This window comes from Papio anubis, chromosome 3 (genome assembly GCF_008728515.1).
Source record: "Papio anubis isolate 15944 chromosome 3, Panubis1.0, whole genome shotgun sequence".
In the NCBI taxonomy this organism is placed as follows: Eukaryota; Metazoa; Chordata; class Mammalia; order Primates; family Cercopithecidae; genus Papio; species Papio anubis.
The window spans coordinates 85952500-85976463 of NC_044978.1; the positions used below are offsets into that span (position 1 = coordinate 85952500).

A 23964-nucleotide genomic window follows, 5' to 3' on the forward strand; every position below is an offset into this window, starting at 1 on the left:
GGAAGTGAGTTGGATGGGTGCTGAGGAAACCAATTTATACAGTACATATACAAGTAGCCTACACAATCACTCTGCTCAGTGGCACTACAGATAAAGCACATGTTGCTATCCTAACCTAGAGGGCTCATGAGATCTAGTCCTTTCTTTTTGGCCTTATATCTCTGTTCTCTTCAGCCAAACTGGGGTTTTTTGCTGTTAACTCAACATGTTCCCTTTTAAGCCTCCACCCTGTCATCCAAGTTTCACGTTCTCCCCGACCCCATTCCCAGTGTAGTAAGGCTCCTGGCATTCTGCCACTAAATGTGCATTAGTGTTAGAATAGTCTGAGCATGAAAAAAATAAAAATCACAACTGTATCTTAAACACAAAGGAATTTTTTTTTTATTTCTCTCCCTTAAAGCAGTCCAGGCCAAGTGCCAAGAAGGCTCCAGGATTTTCAGTGACCTGGAGTCCCTCTATTTTGTTGTTCTGCTATCTTCCACACACAGTTTCCAGCTCAGCCAATCTTGTCTACCCTGGCACCGCACATAGTAGGCATAAACAAAACACAGAAGTGGAGAGGCTGAAGTGAAGGAAATCATTTCCACATCCTAAGTAAAGTGCTTTTCCACTTTTCACCTTCTACTTGGAATTTACAGTTCTACCTGAACTCCACTAGATGGCAGCACACACATTTATAAAGTGCACGGATGGAGCCACTAAACTCTGAAAGCAGGGAAACTACAAATCCCAGCATGCTTTATTAAGCGCTTGACTTTCTTCTTTACAAAGGTCTCAAGCTTGTTGCTCCCACCGGGTTCTGGAGAACGCCATCACCTCGCTGCTTAAAGTAAGATTTCTAATACTTTTGAAATGAAACTTTAGAAAGGAAACAGGGAGGTTTAATTTTTAGATGTTGTTTTTTTCTGCACGTTGCCTATTTCAAAATTAATCTGAGCAGTTGGATCAGTGTAAAGATGGGTTTTTAACGAGCCTGAAACTCTGTCGTGTGTATGTTTTATAAAGTAGCCCAAGAAAAAGGGATTCTTACGGTATCCTAAGTGAACATTTTTCTTCCTGGCTCTTGAAAACAATGACTTCCTGAATATGCTGTTTGTGTCTCTGCTAATCAAAAATCAACATTTTGATTCCAACTTTTGGACTAAGGAAGCCAACGTGTATGGTTTTCACTTTGGATATATTGAGAGATGCCTTGATTTACCATTTCAGGCCATGTTTGCACTCGTTTTCTCAAATAAATCTGTTTTACTTTGAGATTACAGTCTATTAAATGTTAAGGCTTTGACCCCAAAATCTGGTCCCAGAAAGACAGGAAGGCCAGGTAAGAGGAGGTTTTCGGAGTGCGAAGAAAGGCTGCTCTGTGCTTCAGCAATGGTTCTGGAAATGCTTCTTCCGGTGTCAAAGATTCCTAGCAAAACCTTTGACTGGAGGTTTTACAGGGCCATACACCCAATATCACTAATGACAGTGTTGTAAAATAGTTTTTTATACACCATGCTTAGGATTCAAGGAGGGTAAAGATAAAGTATATCTTTCTGAAGTATATCATTCCATGTTGAAAGCGAAAGTTTCTCTTTTGTGTAAGAAGAAAAAAAGCAAAAATTCATTTCATCAAAGTAGGTCAGGCACTGTTAAAGCCCAGCTTCCCCATCGCCTAAAAAATGTGGACAAACTCAGAGGAAGTCAGTGAGCTGTAAGGTGATCCCTGGAGCCAGTTCTTACATAATTGTCTTAGTCTGCTCCTCCAAGAAGCAGACTCCAAGATAGAATTAAATATGCATGGATTTTATCAGGGGAAATGCTGGTGTGAGAGAGAATGAGGAGAGAATTAGGTAAGGCTGTGAGAGCCATCAGACCTCGATGCAAATCCACCTGCGAGGGAGGAAGAGAAGGAAGCCAGGTTGAGTGGAAGCATCCCAGACAGCTGTGCAGTCTAAGAGAACTTCAGCAAGGTAGTAAGGAGCTTCTCCAGCCAGTCATCCATTGGGGAGGAGCTCTATGTCTCCCAGAAATGGGTCTGCCTTAGTAAGCATGCATGCTCAGGCACTGCCTTGTAACGGCCCCAAGAAGGTGGCCTAAGCACAAGCGCAGAGATGCAGCAGCAGCTGCGCCTCATTGTCCATTACTTTCTGGGGTCAGCAGTCTGCAAGGCATAGGCTCATGGTGCCACAGTGAGGATTTAGAGAGGCCCTCAGGGCTTTGAGTACCGTGAGACAATTCCATGAGACCTTCCCTTGGACCTGCAACAAGAAGGCCTAGGTTTGAATTCATAGCTGTAAAACACTGAGCAAATCACATTTCTTTGAAATTAGCCCCATTGGTGATCAGGCCCTGCCTATCTCTTATCTCTGAAACACTTCTGCAATCCACCTATCTCTCCATCCCTGCTATTTTCTCCAGCCTGCTATTTCACCAGTGCCCCCCTAGATAACCCTAGAAGCTTCCTAATGGCACCCCATGCTCCTGCCCAGGTATGTTCTCCACAGCAATCCTTCCAAAATACGAATCTGATCATGTCACACCCTTTCTATAAATCCTTCAGTGGCTGCTGCCTATAGGAGTAACTTGCCCTTCACCATGTGGACACTGGACCAAGTGTGGAGGTTTGAAGTGGAAGAGCATATTGGGTATTAAGAAAGAAAAACAGAAAAAAAAAGTTTGGCTAAAGAGAGAACTGTGATAAGTTCAAAGAGAATGGACTAGATAATAGAAGCCCTCCAGGCAAGGCTATCAACCTGTACAAAATCAGGCAGATAATGGAGCAGAGTGATTGTGTAGGCTAGTTGTGCATGTACTGTAAGTTGGTTCATCAACACCATCCAACTCACTTTCCCCTATTCTTCACTTTATCAAAGCTGGAAACAAAAGTCCCAACTTCTCAACCTCTTTGCAGCTAGGAGTGGCCAAGTAGCATAGATCTGGCGAATCAACTGCAGGTGGGAATTTCTAAGAAGGTTTCCTTCTTAAGTAGAAAGGTGAGGCCTCTCTGAAAGCCTTTTGACTTTTGTTCCTCCCTTTTTGCCTGAAATGTGGATATGATGCCTTGGACAAAGCAGCCACTTTGTGAGTTCATATGAGGTCAGAGGCACACATTAATGACAGAGCCCGGCAAGAGTCTGAGCTTGTGTCCTTGAAGAGAGCCTCTTTTGATGGTCATTTGACTCTTCTCCACCCCTAGCCTCACCACTAGCTCTTTCTCTCCCCTTGTGATCTACAATCCAAGCACTGGCAAAATATCTCATGCATATAAGCCCCTGTGTCAGTGTTTCTCAATCTTTTAGAAATTACTGATTATGCCTGTTAATGTGTTACTACTGCAAGCTTAAACTTTGTAAGAGGATCAGCAGCATTGTGGGCTGGACTGTTCCCATAGCAAAAGAGTCAGGAAGTCTTAGTTCTGGCTTTCCCATTGACTGGCTCTATGACATTGGGCAGGTTTCAGCAGTTTCCTTATCTGTAAAATGGGAGTATTGGATGTGATTTGATTTTTCCATCCTTTTTGTTCAATGAATATCTGAGACCAACTATGAAATCTTTTCAAGAGACAAGAAAAAACCATAAGCAATTGATAGTGCAAACTTCAACAAAAGTTTATGGAAGAGAAATCAAAAAGCAGCCCTGAGTAGTCAGGACACAAATAATGCCATAGTAATGTGTGCAGGGGTCATGGAGAGAATGATGGTGGTAGTGAATAATGTCAGCACCAAAGGCTGTTCTCTCCAGGTACTGAAGGAAGGGTGAGGTAGGTTAAAGTGCAATGTCTGGGCTGGGCACGGTGGCTCACGCCTGGAATCCCAGCACTCTGGAAGGCCGAGGTGGGTGGATCGCCTGAGGTCAGGAGTTTGACACCAGTCTGACCAACATGGTGGAACACCGTCTCTACCAAAAATACAGAAATTGGCTGGGCATGGTGGCAGGCATCTGTAATCCCAGCTACTTGGGAGGCTGAGGCGGGAGATTTGCTTGAACCTGAGAGGCAGAGGTTGCAGTGAGCCGAGATCACGCCATTACACTCCAGCCTGGGTGACAAGAGCGAAACTCTATCTCAAAAAAAAAAAAAAAAATTGCCAATGTCTGTCACCAGTCATCACTTCAGTGGGTTATGCTAAATGCATTTCATATACAAAGCTAGGTATGTAGAGGAAACATTCTGGGAGAATTCAGATGATGGGACTACTTGCACAGAGGTGCTGTCTTCAAGTTCCTGAAGGAGCTCACTAAATTATTCTTAAAAGAGCACACTGAACTATTCATTCTAGATATTACTGCTGGCTCAAGACCATGTTCTACAGTATAACCCATTAAACACACATGTCTTTAGATTAAACCACAGGTTCCATTATGGGTCGACTTGATGGGAAAGTCATCATCCTGACAGCCGCTGCTCAGGGGATTGGCCAAGCAGCTGCCTTAGTAAGTTATAAGTTACTATCTTTGTTGTTTGCCTACTAACTCTTGACATACTGAATTATGTGGACTGATGCTATGGTTGTTTACTTCTGCTCTACTTTTTTGTTTTACTTTTGTGCTTATGCTGTCTTAAGTTATAAAAATAAACAAATAAATAAATAGTTCCCTACTCCTGACCCCAGGCAGATAAAGGAATGAATACCTCATGTTTAGTACATGACATCACTGATAACCACTGACTCTGAGAAATTTCTCTACTTCAGTTTCTCTGCATCATAATAAATTTGCTACAGACAGCCAACAGGATTACACAGCTTTCTGAAATTGTGTCAGTTTAGATATGTGACTCCAGAGTTATAAGACAGGTTACCTTTGTCTCCTGATTTATATCAATTTCTGTTACATTATGTACCCCTCTTGAGCTAATATTGTACCTTAAGTATAACGGCAGGGTATCGTTTGACATTTATGAAAGCACTATCATACTCTTGGTAGGAAAAGTGTTGAAACAACCAATTCTTATTATCTGGAGTTTAGTAACTCAGACACAGAAATGATATAGTCTCATTATAGAAGATCAGTATTTTGAGAGTATTAAAAAACAGCTGTCATTTTTTAAAAAAACATTATTTTGTTTGATACTACTTAAAGGAACTAAGTCAGATGACAGGCACAATGTATGTCACATTGTTCTAATTAATGATAAAAATAATAACAATAGAGAAGGGGTAAGACTAGATAGTTTGAAATTCTAGCTATCTTATAGGGAAAAGAACAATGCAAATAAGATAAAGGAGAAAAAGACCACATGATGTTCCATTCACGAGCACAGTTTATTCAAGTAAACAAAGGATGTATTTGTACTTTGTGTCTACTAGGCTTTTGCAAGAGAAGGTGCCAGAGTCATAGCCACAGACATTAATGAGTCCAAACTCCAGGAACTGGAAAAGTACCCGGGTAAGCAACTCAGCAGCTTGAACTTGGGATTCAGTGTCTGCAAGGTATTATAAAGCATGGCACTCACATGTTGAAAGAAAATTCCTTAGCTACTGAGCTCCACTGCCCTGCTTTTTAGATTTTCACACTCTGATATGAAATCTATATTTTGTGAACCTACAGACAAAAATCTGTGTACTTACATGCATAAAAAAATTTGAGGATGAATACTTTAAAAATCCTTTATTTAGCCAACACATTGAGGGATTCAGTTCCTAATTACAAACTTACATGTGAAAATTGTGAAAATTTACTAGTTGTTAGGTTAACTTTTGATGAAGCTTTTCACTTCTGTGCCCTCCTCCTCTAGGATAGCCCTGTCCAATAGTAACATGATGTGAGCCGCATGTGTAATTTTAAATTTTCTAGTATCCACATTAAAAAAGTAAAAAGAAACAAGTGAAAATTAATTTAATACTATATTTTATTTTATCCAATATATCTAAAATATAATCTCAACATGCACTCAAGTTAAAAAATTAATGGAACATTTTAATTTTTTTGTACTAAATTTTTTATTTAAATTATTAGAAGTTTCTTACAAACTTCAATCATTAGTTTTCTCTTCTTTGCAGCTTTTCTCTTAATTTTCTCTTCTTTGAGGTATAATTGAGAAATAAAAATTGCATATATTCAAGATGTTCAACATGTTTTCACATATGTTGTAAAATACCTTGTGAAATGATTATTACAGTCAAGCTAATTAACATAGCCATTGCCTCATTTAGTTACCTCTGTGTGTGTGTGTGCTGAGAATACGTAGGATCTACCCTCTTAGCAAATTTCGAGTATACAATACATTCTTAATAACTATAGTCACTGTACTGCACATTAAGTCTTATAACTGCAAGAGTGTACCCTTCGACCAACATCTCAATATTTTCATACTAAATCTTTAGAATCCATGTGTATTTTATACTTGCAGCACCTTTCATTTCAGACTGGCTGCATTTCAAGTGCTCAGTAGCCACATGTGGCTGGTAGCTACGGTACTGGAGACAGCTCAGGCCTAAAATCACACATCATCATGAGAAACCCTAAGAGATTCCCCAGATTATTAGGTGTGCACCACCACTTCTTCACCCCACTGAGCCAAACTCCAACATCAAGGGATTTTAATTACAGTTTACTTGCCCAAAGACATCAGAACAGAGAACCTGTTTGAAAGTTAACCCTTCCAGCAAAATACAACAGGTTACATAATCAAACAGCAATTAGTTCCCTGAATTAGTTAATTGAATTGGAATATGTTGAATTATAATCCCAACAAGTCAAAGTAAAGCCGCTGCACTGGGAAAGCACAGAGATAAGGAAGTGTTTCTGAAACAAAATTTCCATCTTCCCTTTCTTTATTAATCTTTTCTTTCTATATTCCCCCAAAATAAAATAAACCATATACATATTATTTATAATATATATTATAAATTATAAAATATAATACAAATTATAAATAATTATATATTATATATACATATTATACATATATTACATATTATACATATACATATTAACACATTGTATATATTATAAATTATATTACTACATATTATAATATATTATGCACATTATAAATACTATGTGTATATATTTATAATGATGACTGCTGCTTTTGTTAGACACTCTTGGGAGTTTCTCAGTAACTAGCAGAGTGTGTATCTCTCAGGCTCCAGCCATGCCAGATCCTCATGTCTAGCCTTCAAGTGTGTCATCCCTTCTTCTGACCCCCTCATTTCTTCTCCTTGCAGTTTAGTCCAGAAATACATGTATTTGACTGGATACCTTTGAATAACAGAGTCATTTCTAATAAATAATGGAAATGACATAAAGGGGAAGCTCACAAATAGAAACAGTCTCTTATTCCAGAACCCTTTCTCTTCCCCACCCCTCACTCAGACAAAATTCTGCATTACTGTATAGGTACCAGCAACCCAGTCTCTGGCAGGGGAAGGATAGGCTCAAATGAGCCCACTTTCAGTTATTACTGCTGGCTTACTGAGAAATATCTAATATACACCAGTCATACTTTACTATAAAGCCTTTACTCAGAAAGGACCATTATTATTCAACTTGGAAAATAGACAGAGAGGAAGGAAGAGGGATGGATGGGTTATTGGAGGAGTCCAGACGGGACTTCATGTTTACTAATGAGACTCTGAAGATTCTTAAGACCCTAGTAAGAAGGTCAGCAATCTATGAAGCCTAGCTGGATAGATATTGCAATCTTCACACTTCACACTTCAAAAGAGCTAAACTTCGAGGCTAAATACTTTTAGGAATAGTGCCTCTTGTTTTATTTTTCAGGCATTCAAACTCGTGTCCTTGATGTCACAAAGAAGAAACAAATTGATCAGTTTGCCAATGAAGTTGAGAGAGTTGATGTTCTCTTTAATGTTGCTGGGTAATGTCTAACTTTTTAATTTCACTTTCCTTACAGAAAGTTTTCTACGACTTTCATTCAAAGAATTTTGACAATATGGCAAAATCATTCATATATAGTCTTCCATCCTCATATAAGAGTGTATTCATGTAAGAATACACCCAGAAACATGAAAAAATAGTTACCAAAGTTAGTTTTTAAGCATCTATTAAATTTTCAGCCATGTAGGGGATGTAGAAATACATCATGTTGTTCCTGCTGTCATGAAACTGACATTCTGATTGAACTGGCAGAACTTTGGTACATGGAAGTCACAGCCAACAATATTTTATAATTAATTACATAATTTGGGTCCAGAGGACCAAATCAGCAAGGGTTCCAATGTTTAGGAAGCTTCCGTCAGAAAATGTAACTTGAAAAACAGTGAAGGCTACTTTAAGGGTTTGTTTTGTTCTGCCTTAACATCTCTCTTACAACAAACTAAGATCTCTCAATACGTTAGAACACTAGCAATATCACGTTGCTGTTCTGAGATGTTGAGACACTTGTTTTCCTTGCAATTTTGATTTCCCTTGCGAATTCTAAATCTGTGCCACCTGAGGGCACTGTTGCTCTTGAAATAGGAATCAAATAGGCAAATAGGGCAGATGGTTTTTTTTTTCTCTCTCTCTCTCGTTTTTTTTTTTTTTGGGGGGGGGGGTTGTTTTGTTTTGTTTTTGAGACAGGGTTTGTCTGGATTCCCCAGGCTGGAGGGCAGTGGAATGATCATAGCTCACTGCATCCTAGAACTCCTGGGCTCAAGTGGTCCTGCTGCCTCAGCCTTCAAAGTAGCTGAGGCTGCAGGTGTGTGCTACCATGCCCAGCCCTGTTCTCCTTTATTTGTTGTTTGCTTTTAATGGCATTGATGTTTCCAGCACAATTAGCATAAAGCTTCTTATGTTCGGTGACCGTACTTTTGTTTGGAAAACAAAAAGGATCTTGTTTTCAGATGACATTTCTAGCTTAAGTTGTTAGAATTCTTACTAATGTAATATACTAAGTGATACTATGTTTGAATTGTTTAGTCTTGATAAGGGAAAGAGACAGTGGTCTAAGTCACTAAGTGACAATAGAAATAATCAGCAAATGGAATAGAAAAATTTTAATGGCAGTTATTCCTCCATTGTTTAATCACTCTTCTAGTTTCGTCCATCATGGAACAGTCCTGGATTGTGAGGAGAAAGACTGGGACTTCTCGATGAATCTCAATGTGCGCAGCATGTACCTGATGATCAAGGCATTCCTTCCTAAAGTAAGACCACCACCACCACCACCAGGATAAGCACCACATTAGGTCTCCGTACTGGGCACACAAAGGGGATTCCCACATGTGCCGAAGAGCGATAATAACTAACATAATGATTAACATGCATTGAACATTGATATCAAGGCATTTTACATAAATTAATCTATTTAACCTTCCAGCTTATCCACTCAAGGAATATTTATTAAGTACTTTCCACAAACCAGGCTCCATTCTAGGCACAGAAGACACACAAGTGAACTAAACAAAGTGCCTTCGATAAGGCAGGTTCCATTATTGGGGGTGAGATGGGACAATCAGTAATCAAATAGACATAGAACATGTGGCGTGGTTTTAAGTATAATGAAGAGAAAGAAGCTAGGATATCAATGCCTCTCTGGACTCCACTGCGAAGGTGAAACTGTCATAGCAGTCCAAAAGAAGTGAGAGAGCTGATCATTCAAGTAGCTTGAGAGAGGATTCCAAGCAGAGGTAACAGCAGGGAGGCACACAAGACTGGAATAACCCTATGAGGTAGGTACTATTTTCTCATCCATTGTTCGGAAGATGAAACTGAGAGTTTAGGCAACTTGCTCAAGGTCACCCAACTAGCACATGGTTAGAACCAAGATTTGAAGCCTGGACATTGAGCCCCTTCATGAATTTCAGTTTAGGCTCACACTCTCAAGATGGATGTACCCCATTGCTTTTCTCTACCCTGAAACTTCTCCCTTCGCTCTTGTTTTGATCTGAACCACAGTGGTACTGGGCAGGTGAGAGAAAGTGTGTGCTCAAGAGAACATTCCTCCTGGGCCTGCTTCCCTTGAATTCTCAAGCCTTCACACAATGCATTAATGTTTTAAATTTTATTTTATAAACTAGCATTAAGCGCCTCTTGGTATAAATCACTATATAAGGTGCTCTAGGGGAGTATAAATATGAGCAACATACGTCCCTGACTTCAAATGAACTTATAAACCAGTGGTAGCAGACAGCACAGGCTGAGACAATGAAAGGGGTAGACTGGGTACACAGCCAGCTCAACTCAAGGTTATAAATTGAAGCTAGTGAAATGCAGAAGAACCACTTTTCCCTTCCATCCCAGCTGGATTCAATGTCCTGTCCATGTCAGGGCAGGAGAAGAGCTTTGTTAATGGCACAGCAGGGCTGATATTCTACTCTGAATATTCAACCTAATGTCAAGAAGATTCCAGATGAACATTAACAGGAAAATTGGAGAAACTGACTTAGTAATGAAGGAACTTTGAAAAATCTACTTGTTTAGTGCCTAGAAGAGATTTTTGGGTGGGTCCACAGAATGTTGAACTAGCAAATTTTTATAACAAATTGTTTTTTTAAATGTAAGTTGCTTTTTCAGCCTCTTTGGAGTTTATGAGAATCTATATTATTTGGAACACGAACGTATTTTTGAAGACAGATCCTTTGCATAGGTTACAGGGGTAGAGCAGAGTCTATGGTATAGGAGGAAAGCTTAGGTCATTGTGGTTAAGACTATTGCACATATATGAGACTCATTTCCAAAACCAGGCTCTAAACTGCTTTACAAATTTTAGTAAAGGAAGTAGGTGTGGAGTACAGTGGAGCTGAAATGTAAACTTGTGTTAATTTTTAAAATATACAAACATTAACTTGCAAACTAGTGAGTTTGCTTGTGATTTACAACATCTTAACAATGATCCATATGAGCCAAAAACACATATTTGTTTAAAAAAAAAATCCCAAGAGATGTTAATGGCAGGGATGTGGTATTAGAAGGTTCTAGTGCCACTTGTTTAAAGTGATCCTGACAAAATCGAATCCTGGTCTTGGACTCTGTCATCAGAAGTCCTTAGGTGCAGTCTGCGCCCTGCCCCTAATTGGCCATGTGCCATAGAGATGGCACTTGTAACCTCCCAGTACATATTTCTTTTAGCTAAAAAATAAGGATGATAGATTACACAATCACTCCCAGCCATAATTATCTAGGATCCTCTGTATCATTAACTGATGCACATATCCCAGGTTAGAACTTTCCAGGGGAAGCCGAGGTTTGGAGTCTAGGCAGATCTGGAAGGTCAGCTGGTCAGAACATAGGAACACTCATAGGAAATTTTTGTTCATGGATAGATACACAGGAAAGCATTCCAAGACTGGAAGATCAGTCAAAAGGCAGAGAACAAGTTGAAAATACTTTAAGAAGAGGTCAATGCAGAATCCAAGCTCCACCAGAAGAGAAGATCCATTAGGGCAAAGATTTGGGGATATCTTTGTTATTTGGGTTAGTTTGTTTGCTTGCTTCCTGCCCCCCTCCCCCCCTACCCCGCTGCTATATCTTAGAAGAGTTTTTAGCATATAGAGGTGCTCAGCAAACATTTGTCAAATAAATAAATGAATCAAGGTTGTTAGTCCAGCAGGAACCACTGGAGACCCAAGTGGCCAGGTTTCACTAGGGTTAGGGGCTGAGCTCTGGCCAATGGAGACAGAAAGGCTGAGTCAGAGTAAGACTAACTAGATACAGCTCCATGGACTCTTAAGCGGGTATTTCTACCTTCTATCTTAGCTTCTGAGAGATCAATCCTAGATAGCAGTACTATGTACCAGGCACTTCACTTCATAGTCACGCCTGCCAGAGAGGGCTATTGCATGAGGAGCCACGGAGAGCCTGACACTATGACAAAAGCTCCTGACCTGGACTGGGAAGGCAGCATTGGAACAGGCACTGACTATGGGCTCTAGAAGCAGCAGAGGGACCTCGGTTGAATTTGGTTGAATGGATAGTGCAAGTGTTAGGGGACAGCAGTAACATCTCTTAGATGGCTTTATTCTAAGGTTTTGCCTGAGATAATATTGCATTTCTAGAGAGGACTAGAGATAGACTTACTTAATGACCTATCTTTATGTATTAAATTGGAGTATATGTATTCTATATGTATTTTTAATGGGGAATGCTATTTGCTAAATTGGATAAGAAAGAACAATTTTAAGGCTTACTTTTCAACATCATTGCACTTGACCAACATTTTTGACACTTTTTATGAGAACCCCATTTCATTATGGTCCTCTTTATTATGTAAAACACACAATTGAGTTAAACATTATTATTTCCCCTGCTGTCTTCTTTAACTTGGTTGGGTTACAATCAGCCTCTCCTTGAATCCACTTAGTCCATTCAGCAAAGTGCCTTGGGGTTACTTTATATTCTGTTTTTAGGGGTAATTAGAAGCTAAATCTCAGAACAAAGTCAGAAGAATATCCTAAGGAATCAATCATCTTGGCCACACCAATCCTGGATCCATTCAATCATTCACTTCCCCCTTTCCTACACCTCTTTTTCTAAAAGCTGCTCAAGAAATTCATCCCAACAGAAGTCAATTTTTTTCTCTGGCCCTTTACACTGCCTATTGAGACTTCTACGTACATGTTATAATTAGTAAAGTTTGAAAACATTTTTAAATTTATAACAGTTTTCTTTATTATATATTTATTCAGGTAAAGGACAGGGCCCAGCAATCTGTGTTTTAAACTAGCACCTCAGGAGGTTCTGATTCATCCACATTTATTGACTGCCTACTGTGTGCACTGTCTAGGAGGACAAAACAGCCAAAGACCCTTATCTTAATAAATTCACACTTTAGTGGGGGAATTCTGAAGAAAGTGTTCTTAGGAAACATTGCCCTAAATTGGTGAGGCCCACCCTCCCTGCAGCAACCATCTACCAGGTCCTGCCCATCCTGCCTCAGCCCTCTCCTCCTCAGCTACCCGTAGACATTTCTGCAGCTTCACCTTTATCACTCTTTCCTGAACCCTGCATCAGCTTCCAGTAGTCTCGGCACCAGAGTAATCCTTGTAATCCCCAAGTCTGAACATGCCACTCCTCCTCTGCTTTAAACCCTTCAATGTCACTGCATTGCCTTCAGGGTAAAACCCAGGTTCTAAATTCAGCCCTTGTTGACCTCTGCAGCATCATTACTTCTATACCCTGCATTCCAGCCAGACGCAGCCCCTCCTCCCAGTTCCCGATAGAACCTTTATACCTGTGTACCCACTCCTCAAAGCATCCTTTTCTTCTATTTTTCTGATTAATACTCTAGTGTTCAAAATTCAGCCTGTATTTTTCCTCCTCAGGAGGTCCCCTCTGAGTGTCGCCCAGCCTGAACTGCTCCCTTTCTGCCCTCACCCTGCTGTTAGATCTCTGTGGAGGTCTCTGCTGTTGCTGGATGTGGATTATGTCAACCACTAACCAGACTGGTTGCCTCCTGTAGGTAGTAATCTCCTAGACCTAGCACAATACCTGGCCTCAGTAGGTATTAAAAAAATATGTGTTGAATGGAGTAAGTTTCCCAACATCAGTAACACACAATAACAACATCTATTTGCATTTCATTTAAGTCAGCATTCATTCGTAGTCTTGCTGACATTCTTGTACCGTGGGAAGGTGGTAATCCCCCTGGGAAATGCCAGTGAGTGCGGTCACATTGCCATCATTTCCCAGCAATAGTTGATGAGGTGTTTTGGGTTCACTGTTAAGACTGCTTAATACTGCTTAATGTGACTAGCTAATACAGTAATTAAATTCATTCTGCAAACCCTAAGAAAATGCAAATCTTTTTAAAAGGTAGTATTTTAGCACATGAAGTGGATTTTTTTCTTTTTTCTTTTTTTTTTTTTTTTTTTTTGTATTTGTTTTGTTTCGGCAGATGCTTGCTCAGAAATCTGGCAATATTATCAACATGTCTTCTGTGGCTTCCAGCATCAAAGGTGGGTCTGTCTCCCTCTGAGGACTGCGATGCTCATACATACACATCATTAAAAGCTCTGCGTTTGGGAACAGGCATAGCAGAGATCATAATTTCAAGTACTGAAATAATTTCAAAAGTGCTTTTTTCAAAATTGGTATTAAGTTCCTTAACCACAGATCTTTTGCTCTAGATGTGAGCCAGTGGCAAAATTAAATTAAAATGTGGGGGGTTTTTTGCCCTCCCTTTTATTCTTTCTAAGGGATATGGAAATGAACATCAAACTGGGAGAAAGAACCATTTAACATTTAATTAATTGAAAATAGTGTATTGAGCACCGGTATGTGCTCTGCCCCTAAAAGAATTCACAGTCCAAAACTAGGAGCAAAGCAGCAAACATCATCTTCTCCAGTGTGATGATATATAACAGAGGTTTGGACAAAGCACTGTCAAAATACAGGGAAATAACTGCCTGTGAGTTTGTGGAATGCTTCACAAAGACAGTTGATCTGAGCCATCAGCGAGAAGTCAAGTTGAAGGACAAGGGCAGCTGTGCAAAATGTGGATTATGTCACAATCTGACATAGTTGGATCTGTGAGTTTAAAATGAAATAGTTACTGCTGAGATAACATTTCTTCTCTTTGCAAGGATACACATATTCAACATACACAAGACAGGAATGTAAAGAAGTGCCTAGGCCTCCTGTTTTACTGTTTTGTTTTGTTATTAATCTTTATTTTCTTTGGGAATCTGCCTAAGAGTTACGGCAACTGATGGTGAGAAACTAAGACTACCAATGTTAAATAAGTTCAGAATTTCAATTAAGTCTCAATTAAGTTGTGCCTATACTGATATTATTTCCTTAGATCCAGAAACTGACTCTATTAAAGGAAAAAAATCTGATATCAATCTTTTTAAAAGGGGAGGAATGTGGGAGAAAGCATGGAAATGGCTACTGGGAAAACTTATTTGTGCTACCTTTCTAAAGGAAAATACATTTTTTATTCCTTCAATTGTTGAACCTTTCCTCCACCCTCAGGAGTTGTGAACAGATGTGTGTACAGCACAACCAAGGCAGCTGTGATTGGCCTCACAAAATCTGTGGCTGCAGATTTCATCCAGCAGGGCATCAGGTGCAACTGTGTGTGCCCAGGTGAGTAAGGCACTGCAGGGCTGTGAACTTGGCCTTCTGACACTGTGTTTGCCACCGTGAAAGATATCTATAAAAGTTTATTTGCCACATGTTATATTGTATTCTGGGAAAAAGTTCAGAAAAAGGGGGTGAGGGCTGGGCTTATTAAGATAACAGTACAGTTGTAAGTTGAGACGGAGATCCTAAGCCACTGGGAACGAGCCACAGATGCAAAAGGCTTAAATGTGTTGGACAATTCAGAAGCAAGTGGCTAAGAGACATAGTTGGCCAGGCTTGCTGTTGGGAAGCAGACCAGGGTTGACCTTTTCAGGGGAAAGATGTCAAGGGAAAGATGAAAATAGACCACACTCACAGGACAGCAGGGAAAAAGTAAGGGGAGTCTTCCAAAACACAAGGATCCACTAAAATCATTTCAACCACTGAGGTGGCCTATAAATAAAAAGAAGGCATTAATCTTCCTTTATGCTATAAAAAGGGGGCCAGCAAACCATGGCCTATGGGCCACATCTGGGTCACCACCTGTTTTGTAAGCAAAGTTTTACTGAAACACTTCCACACCCAATTTGCTTATGTTATTGCCTATGGCTGTTTTCATGCTACAAAGGCCAGGTTTAGTATAACAATTGCAACAGATAAAATGACTCTCAAAGTTATAAATATTTTTTATCTGCCTCTACCAAGAAAGGTATGCCGATCCCTCACACAGAGGAAAGAAGAAAAGCAGAACTTTCCTTTTCTTAATAACCATGGGTGTGTCTCATTTTCACAATAACCATAGATGTGTTTATTAAATTGATATGTACTTTTACCCGGTTCTACCAATCTAAAAGGAACATAAGGTATCTAATAAGGATTATAATATTCTTTGAAAAGAAATTATTGCATATCCAGGATCAAGGTTTCCCTCAGTAGTGCACAATTGATATGGGGGATGGTGTGTGAAAGGGAAACATTTCAATATGACCTGGGAACCTTTCAAACCTGAAGGGCATGCCAGAATTTAGGGAAGGAGTTTATGGAGAGAATTGTGGTGTTTAGAAAGTCCCACAGGAGATTCTGATTGAATCTTCAGTTGAAACCCACTGACTTAAAGAGGGAAAACTAAACATCCCCCAAGCTACAGAATTTCAGCGATTGAGATGTTCTGTTTTATTTTTCTTGGAACAGAAATGTAAACATAGGTAATGCTAAGAAAAAGAAGAATACATGAGAGATCATTTCACTGGGTTTTGATGTACATCCTGGTGATACTTGAGTCTAGCTATTCTTGGTGCCATTTACCCAGTGGAATAAATGGTAAAATGATTTGGAAAATGTGGTTGTTTCAGCGACTGGACTTATCAGAAGATTGGAAAATATGTTATCAAACTCTTTGGAACAAGGAACTAGCTGTGACTCAGTGAACCAATCACAGAAGAAAACTTGAGGAGGACTGAGTATGTCTGAGATGCTGCTGATGGTTGTGTAGTCACAAATCTCCAGCCAGACTTGTGTAGACCCTGGCATAGTATGTCTGTGCCATGGACACAGCTGAACCCAGTGACATTGGAATCCTCTAAAGGCATGGGCTTGCTCTGCAGTTCTTATTTAATAGCCATTAGTACCAGTCATATGTAAGACATGCTGTTCATTTACCTCAGAGGGAGAAAGCTGTTAAAGCTGTAAGGATTCTGAAGAGACTGTTAGTGAAAGCTTGAGGGGCACACTGTTGGTAAAACTGTGGACTTCAAGGAGGCTATTGAGGTAAGTGAGGAAAATATTATTGAAAATTAGATAAAAGAGGATCTTTGTCATACAGTTTCAGAAAGTACATCAACACTGTTGCCTGTAGTGTGAAGGCAGAAGATGTTACTAATGAACTGGGTGATCTAGCTAAGGTGATTTCTACCCAGAGTCTTGAAAGTGCTGGCCACTTATAGTAAAATGTGACAAGAGACAGATAACCAACCTACAGAGGGGGTTCCAAAACGGAGTCAGGCTTTCTGATTTTGAAGATTTCCTGCTTCATCAGAAAAAATAGCAAATGATGCTAAAATTAAGAAATGTTTTCTGAACAAAGATCAAATCTATGGTACTCTCAGGAACATGATCTAAGGGTGAAGTATGACTGTAAAACCATTTGTTACAACCTCAGAAAGATCACATTATTTGCCAGAGTACTCTTTAGTCTGAGGAAAGGGCCTTCTACAGAGAATGTACAGTTTATGTCAGTTAACAAAGAAGTCTGGGTAACTTGCTCTAGGAGACCATAAACTAAGTGGAATTTTAAAATGTTAGTGTTGTTCTTATTTTTCTTTTTTAAAGTAAAATAACTTTAAATTATATTAAATTATATTTTTGATTAAAAACTTGAAACTGTGGTTAAAAGTTGGAATTTTAAACAATGAAAATAGGCAAGGTGCTAAGAAAAATTTAGTGTCACCTGAATTGGCAAGGACTGTGGTAGCCATGGGATTGTCCCCAAAGATCCCACAGTGAACTTGACAGCAAAGAATGGTTTTGAGATCATTGAGGCAAACTGGCTCCTTAAGCTGGCAAAGTGCTTGTACCGTTTTATCTACATCTCAGGCTTATTGTGAGGATTAGCTGAGATAATATATATAAAAGTATTTAAAATCCATAAAGCATCATATAAATGCAATGTGACTAAAATATATGTCCTTGAGAATGCTGGGTGATTCATCCAGTGTCCCTACATAGTGTCACAAAGAATCATAGTCTGTGTTTTTAAAATCATAGAAAGCCTATTAAATAAGAGGCCTCAGGCAGGCAGATGTAAAGTTGTCATTTTAAGTCAAGGAGAAGAATCTCACTGATTGTTGTATCATATGGAAAGGAAGTTTAGTTGTCGATTTCTTTTACAGTTTAAGTGAGTAACCAAGCTGAATATCCCCCTTTGATTTAGGAACGGTTGATACCCCATCTCTACAAGAAAGAATACAAGCCAGAGGAAATCCTGAAGAGGTATATCTAGCATTTAAAATGTATTTAAACCTTTGGTTAATAAATACCCTCTTCCATTCCTATAGCAGACAAATTCATAGAGACAGAAAGTGAAATGGTAGTTGCCAGGGGCTTGGAAGGAGGGAAATGAGTAGTTAATGCTTAATGAGTAGAGAGGTTCCATTTTGTAAGATGAAAAGAGCTCTGCTTGGGAAGCTGAGGTTGGGGGATCGCTTGAGCCCAGGAGTTTGAGGTACAACAATAAGGTATGATCACAACACTGCACTCCAACCTGGGCAATAGAGCAAGACTCTGTCTCTAAGAAAAAATAATAATAATAAAAATAAGAGTTCTGGAGATGGACACTGGTGATGGTGGCACAACAGTGTGAATGTACATAACACTATTGAACTACTATACACTTAAAATGGTTAAGATAGTGAATTTTATATTCTGTATACTTTACCACAACTTTTGAAGATGAAAAAAATAATGCCTTCATCCTTTAATATTAGCTTTCTGATCTGTCACAATATCTGTGGGTTTTAATATAACACAAACAATTAACTTTGGCAAAAGAATCACCATAACCCTAGCTGATTATTCATCAAGGCAGCAAGCCAGTGGATTCTCTTGCCTTTAACTCCTTGAAGAAGGTGCAGGTGAGCAGATATAGCTGCTCCCATCACTGATGTCTGGTATGGTCTCTGGTCACAGGCACGGAATGATTTCCTGAAGAGACAAAAGACGGGAAGATTTGCAACTGCAGAAGAAATAGCCATGCTCTGTGTGTATTTGGCTTCTGATGAAGTAAGCGCTATTCTTCCCAAGGAGTTCATTGTCCTCAATCACATTTGACCACAATTTGCTCATCAAAATAATATCATTTTAGAGAGTTTATGGCATATATATGCTAAGATGCTACATTTATAAGATAGGGATAAGTTCTCATTTAATTTGCTCAAAGAAAGACCACTTTGATCTGAGCCACTAACTCTTCCTTATTCAGCTTTACATAAAATCTTGTAGCAAACAAAAAGGAGGACTAAAAAAGTTAAAGTGCTCAATTTTCTGAGAGACAGTTCCTTTCAAAAATTACAACTGGGGAAACCCTGATTAAATTCAAGTCAAACAAATGAACCTCTAGGATTTTAAGAGCTTTAAGTGAAATGGGGAGAAGATTAAGCAGATTTGTGTTCAGTGGACACAGAATTGGCATGTGGTGTTTTAGTCTTACTTGTGACTTGTTTGGGAGAATTCCACTGGCTCTTTTTTCTCTATTAATTCTTACTTATGGCCGGGCATGGTGGCTCACGCCTGTAATCCCAGCACTTTGGGAGGTCGAGGCAGGCGGATCCCCTGAGTTCCGGAGTTTGAGACCAGCCTGGCCAACATGGTGAAACCCCGTCTCTACTGAAAACAGAAAATAGCCGGGTGTGGTGGCAGCCCGCCAGCTACTCGGGAGGCTAAGGCAGGAGAATCGCTTGAACCAGGTAGGCGGAGACTGCAGTGAGCCGAGATTGCGCCACTGCACTCCAGCCTGGGCAACACAGCGAGACTCCATCTCAAAATAAATACATATTTTTAAAATTTTTACTTGTTATTGTGTATGGAAATTCCTAATTTAATCTCTTCCACTTTGCATCTGTTTAACAGTTTTTTCCTTAATGGCTATTGTATACTTTTAAATGGCTTAAGATGAAAGCAAAAATGATGTTTATAAGGTATAAAACACAAGAACCTCCTCCTCCTTTTTATGTCTCTGAATACTACATGAACAAGGAACTGTAATGTGTGAGAAGAGGGAAGGAAAGGGGACTAGGTGGAAGTGAGGAGGGAACAACTGATAACTCCTCTTCCCAGTAACTTGGTGCACACCAGATAGTTGGTGAATGTGACAAATACAGGGATTGAAATGTTTCCGTAACAGTGCAGTTTCTTCTCAGAACTTCTCCCAATTATTAACAACAATTGTTAATAGCTGGGGAGATTAATAGACAAATGTTTAAAGGAGAAGCACATGAGCCTTTGTGATTTCTCTGAATCCATATCTTCAGAAGAGCTCATTTGATTTGGGTACTGCTGATAAGCTAAATTACCCTTAGTTAGCCAGAGCTTAGGTTACAAAATATTTGGAAGTGTTCTGGCTTGACATGTGCTACAAAATACCTTTGACTTTTTAGAGGTTTCCAGAGGAGTTCATATGCGTAACAGAGCTTGCCTTTTAAGAGAACTTGGGGGAGTTGGAGGTATTTCTTTGGTAAAGTGACTAATAACCCCCTAGTTCACCTACTGTATATGATCAGCTTTTATATATTGAACTTTTAAAATTTATCTATTCATTATGATGTCCTTACATCCTCTTCCATTGTTTCAGGCTTTAGATGAATTTAGACTGTTTGAGTTTTTATTAACCATTTTAAGTTAGAAGATTTTTAAACTTCTACCAAAAAGATCACTTCAGCCTTATTTAGAAAATGAAAAATTTATGGGAATAAATCAGTAATTATTTTTTAAATCCCTCAGTTTTATAAAGATTTGGATATCTGAAACTAATATAGAATATTTTTAGAGCTTAATAGATTATAGTTATTATTATTCATGTAAATTTTATTTTATTTTTTTTTTGTATTTATTTTCATTTTGTATTGCCTGAATAATTTATGTGTTATATTTTGCTACTTATACAGATGAGGAACTTAAAAGGCAATTTTTTAGAGCTAGGGAAGTTTTTTTTTTTTCTTCCATAAACACCAAGCTAGTACCCAGAATGTCCCTCATAAGCAACATAATAAAATAAAAGATGAATATTTAATACATAAGGAGAAATAGAAAAATTCACACTTACATTATTGCCATACACCTCAATGAATAAAAGAACTACAAAGCGTGAAACTGAAATGTCAAAATGACAAAACCTCTAAAAGGGAAATATCTCCATTGGCCAAGAATCTATAAATTATTTCTACCCTTAAATACCAGCATGGGAAACCACAGAGCATATGTTAAACTCAGAAAATAGGAAACAACGCTTCTGTGACAAGGACAATGTGGCATATCAAGTGCTTACACTGCCCTGCCACTTCCTACTTCAATCCATCCCATATGGAACTGCCAGAAGAGCCTTCTGCAATTCTGGACATGTTGCTCCCTGGGTTGAAAATATTCAAAGGCTTCTTCTTATCTACAGAATACTTAAAAACCCTCTAAGTCTTTAGTTTGGGGCTTGAAATATGTTGAAATATTTATAAAGTTATATTATGACAAAGATTTTCTTCAAAATAATCTGGGAGACAGAAGAGAAGGAGGGAGGAAGTAGTGTCATAGTTGGAATATAATGGGTCATGAGTTGATCATTGTAGAAAATGAGTGGTAACCACATGGCGTTCATCATTCAACTTTCCCTACTTTTATGTGTTTATAAAGTTAAAAACAAAACAACAACCCTTCACCTTAACATTCAAAACCTTCTATAATTTGGACTTAATAATTTACCTTTCAAGTTTACAGTCAACCCCTCAAGCACCTAAAGTCACATCCAAATTCATTGTCAAAATTTTGTCCCTGAGCATATCTTTTCTTGACTCAGAGCCTTTGTTCCAGCCATTTTTCCTTCCTGGAATGTATGTGTCACCCAGCTTCGATTATTGGTCTACATTTTCAGAGTCTGAGTTTTCTCCTCTTTTTTTTTTTTTTATATATATATATATATATTTTAAATTTATTTATTATTATTATACTTTAAGTTGTAGGGTACATGTGCTTAACGTGCAGGTTTGTTACATATGTATACTTGTGCCATGTTGGTGTGCTGCACCCATCAACTCGTCATTTACATCAGGTATAACTCCCAATGCAATCCCTCCCCCGTCCCCCCTCCCCATGATAGGCCCCAGTGTGTGGTGTTCCCCTTCCTGAGTCCAAGTGATCTCATTGTTCAGTTCCCACCTATGAGTGAGAACATGCGGTGTTTGGTTTTCTGTTCTTGTGATAGTTTGCTAAGAATGATGGTTTCCAGCTGCATCCATGTCCCTACAAAGGACACAAACTCATCCTTTTTTATGGCTGCATAGTATTCCATGGTGTATATGTGCCACATTTTCTTAATCCAATCTGTCACTGATGGACATTTGGGTTGATTCCAAGTCTTTGCTATTGTGAATAGTGCCGCAATAAACATACGTGTGCATGTGTCTTTATAGCAGCATAATTTATAATCCTTTGGGTATATACCCAGTAATGGGATGGCTGGGTCATATGGTACATCTAGTTCTAGATCCTTGAGGAATCGCCATACTGTTTTCCATAATGGTTGAACTAGTTTACAATCCCACCAACAGTATAAAAGTGTTCCTATTTCTCCACATCCTCTCCAGCACCTGTTGTTTCCTGGCTTTTTAATGATCGCCATTCTAACTGGTGTGAGATGGTATCTCATTGTGGTTTTGATTTGCATTTCTCTGATGGCCAGTGATGATGAGCATTTTTTCATGTGTCTGTTGGCTGTATGAATGTCTTCTTTTGAGAAATGTCTGTTCATATCCTTTGCCCACTTTTTGATGGGGTTGTTTGTTTTTTTCTTGTAAATTTGTCTGAGTTCTTTGTAGGTTCTGGATATTAGCCCTTTGTCAGATGAGTAGATTGCAAAAATTTTCTCCCATTCTGTAGGTTGCCTGTTCACTCTGATGGTAGTTTCTTTTGCTGTGCAGAAGCTCTTTAGTTTAATTAGATCCCATTTGTCAATTTTGGCTTTTGCTGCTGTTGCTTTTGGTGTTTTAGACATGAAGTCTTTGCCCATGCCTATGTCCTGAATGGTACTACCTAGGTTTTCCTCTAGGATTTTTATGGTATTAGGTCTAACATTTAAGTCTCTAATCCATCTTGAATTAATTTTCGTATAAGGAGTAAGGAAAGGATCCAGTTTCAGCTTTCTACTTATGGCTAGCCAATTTTCCCAGCACCATTTATTAAATAGGGAATCCTTTCCCCATTTCTTGTTTCTCTCAGGTTTGTCAAAGATCAGATGGCTGTAGATGTGTGGTATAAACACATTTAGTGTGCTTCAGATCCTAGAATTATCCACTTATATTGATCAGCTAAATACATGCTGTCTTTTTTAAAAAAACTGGTCATTAATATGACCATTTTATGACTGATACACTTATGTTCAAAAATTTATTAGTGGCATAAAGCTTAGCTAGTTTTGAATAGTTCTGAGTTTCAAAATGAAAATGTGCTTTTCGTCTATACCCTAATTTGGGGAATGGCTATACATCACCGTTCCTTAATTCGGGGATTCTGAGACCAAATACCTAACAGTGACAGGTGCTTAGACCCTAGCCAGAGGCCATTTAGTTCCAGATCACAGGACACTCAGCAGTTCTCAATCAACCAAACGTTAATTTGGATTTCCCTGAATTAAGTGTTTAAGTGAGGTTTCCTGTTAGGACAAGAGTAAATTGTTTAGTTATCCTAGTCATAGGAAAATTTGAAAATACAGCCTGTATCAAACCTGGTTAATTGTTCTGTCTCCTTGTGTTTATCACTGCAGTCTGCTTATGTAACTGGTAACCCTGTCATCATTGATGGAGGCTGGAGCTTGTGATTTTAGGATCTCCATGGTGGGAAGGAAGGCAGGCCCTTCCTATCCACAGTGAACCTGGTTATGAAGAAAACTCACCAATCATCTCTTTCCTGTTAATCATATGTTAATGAAAATCAGCCCTTTTTAATGATGTCACTGTTTGCAAGAGTCTGATTCTTTAGGTATATTAATCTCTTTGTAATATCTTCTGAAATCATTGTAAAGAAATAAAAATATTGAACTCATAGCAAGAGAATAGTTTTTAAAATAAATCTCGATTTGTAAGCATCTGTCTTAGTCACTTTGGGCTGCTATAACAAATTACCATAGACTGAGTGTCATACACAACAAACATTTGTTTTTCAGTCTGGAGGCTAGGAAGTGCAAGATCAAGGTGCCAGCACATATGGTATCTGGTTAGGGCCCACTTCCTGTTGGTTTGCAGATGGTCATCTTCTTTTTTTTTTTTTTTTTTTTTTTTT

The 23964-nt window shown here is 38.8% G+C and overlaps 1 protein-coding gene across 2 annotated transcripts; it reads left to right on the forward strand.

The window, feature by feature from the left end:
• The first annotated feature begins 765 nt into the window (after nucleotides 1-765).
• BDH2 (3-hydroxybutyrate dehydrogenase 2) lies at nucleotides 766-23770 on the forward strand. Of its 2 annotated transcripts, XM_009207290.2 has the most exons (10): nucleotides 766-829; nucleotides 4322-4413; nucleotides 5289-5367; nucleotides 7708-7804; nucleotides 8966-9074; nucleotides 13763-13823; nucleotides 14842-14955; nucleotides 17861-17919; nucleotides 18616-18708; nucleotides 23450-23770. In XM_009207290.2, the coding sequence occupies exons 2-10, from the start codon at nucleotides 4342-4344 to the stop codon at nucleotides 23501-23503; spliced, it is 738 nt and encodes a 245-aa protein (XP_009205554.1). In that variant the 5' UTR covers nucleotides 766-829; nucleotides 4322-4341; the 3' UTR covers nucleotides 23504-23770. The 2 variants fall into 2 exon arrangements, with proteins under 2 accessions (XP_009205554.1, XP_021794370.1); XM_021938678.2 differs by lacking the exons at nucleotides 17861-17919; nucleotides 18616-18708; nucleotides 23450-23770 and adding an exon at nucleotides 16284-16589.
• Nucleotides 23771-23964: the final 194 nt, after the last annotated feature.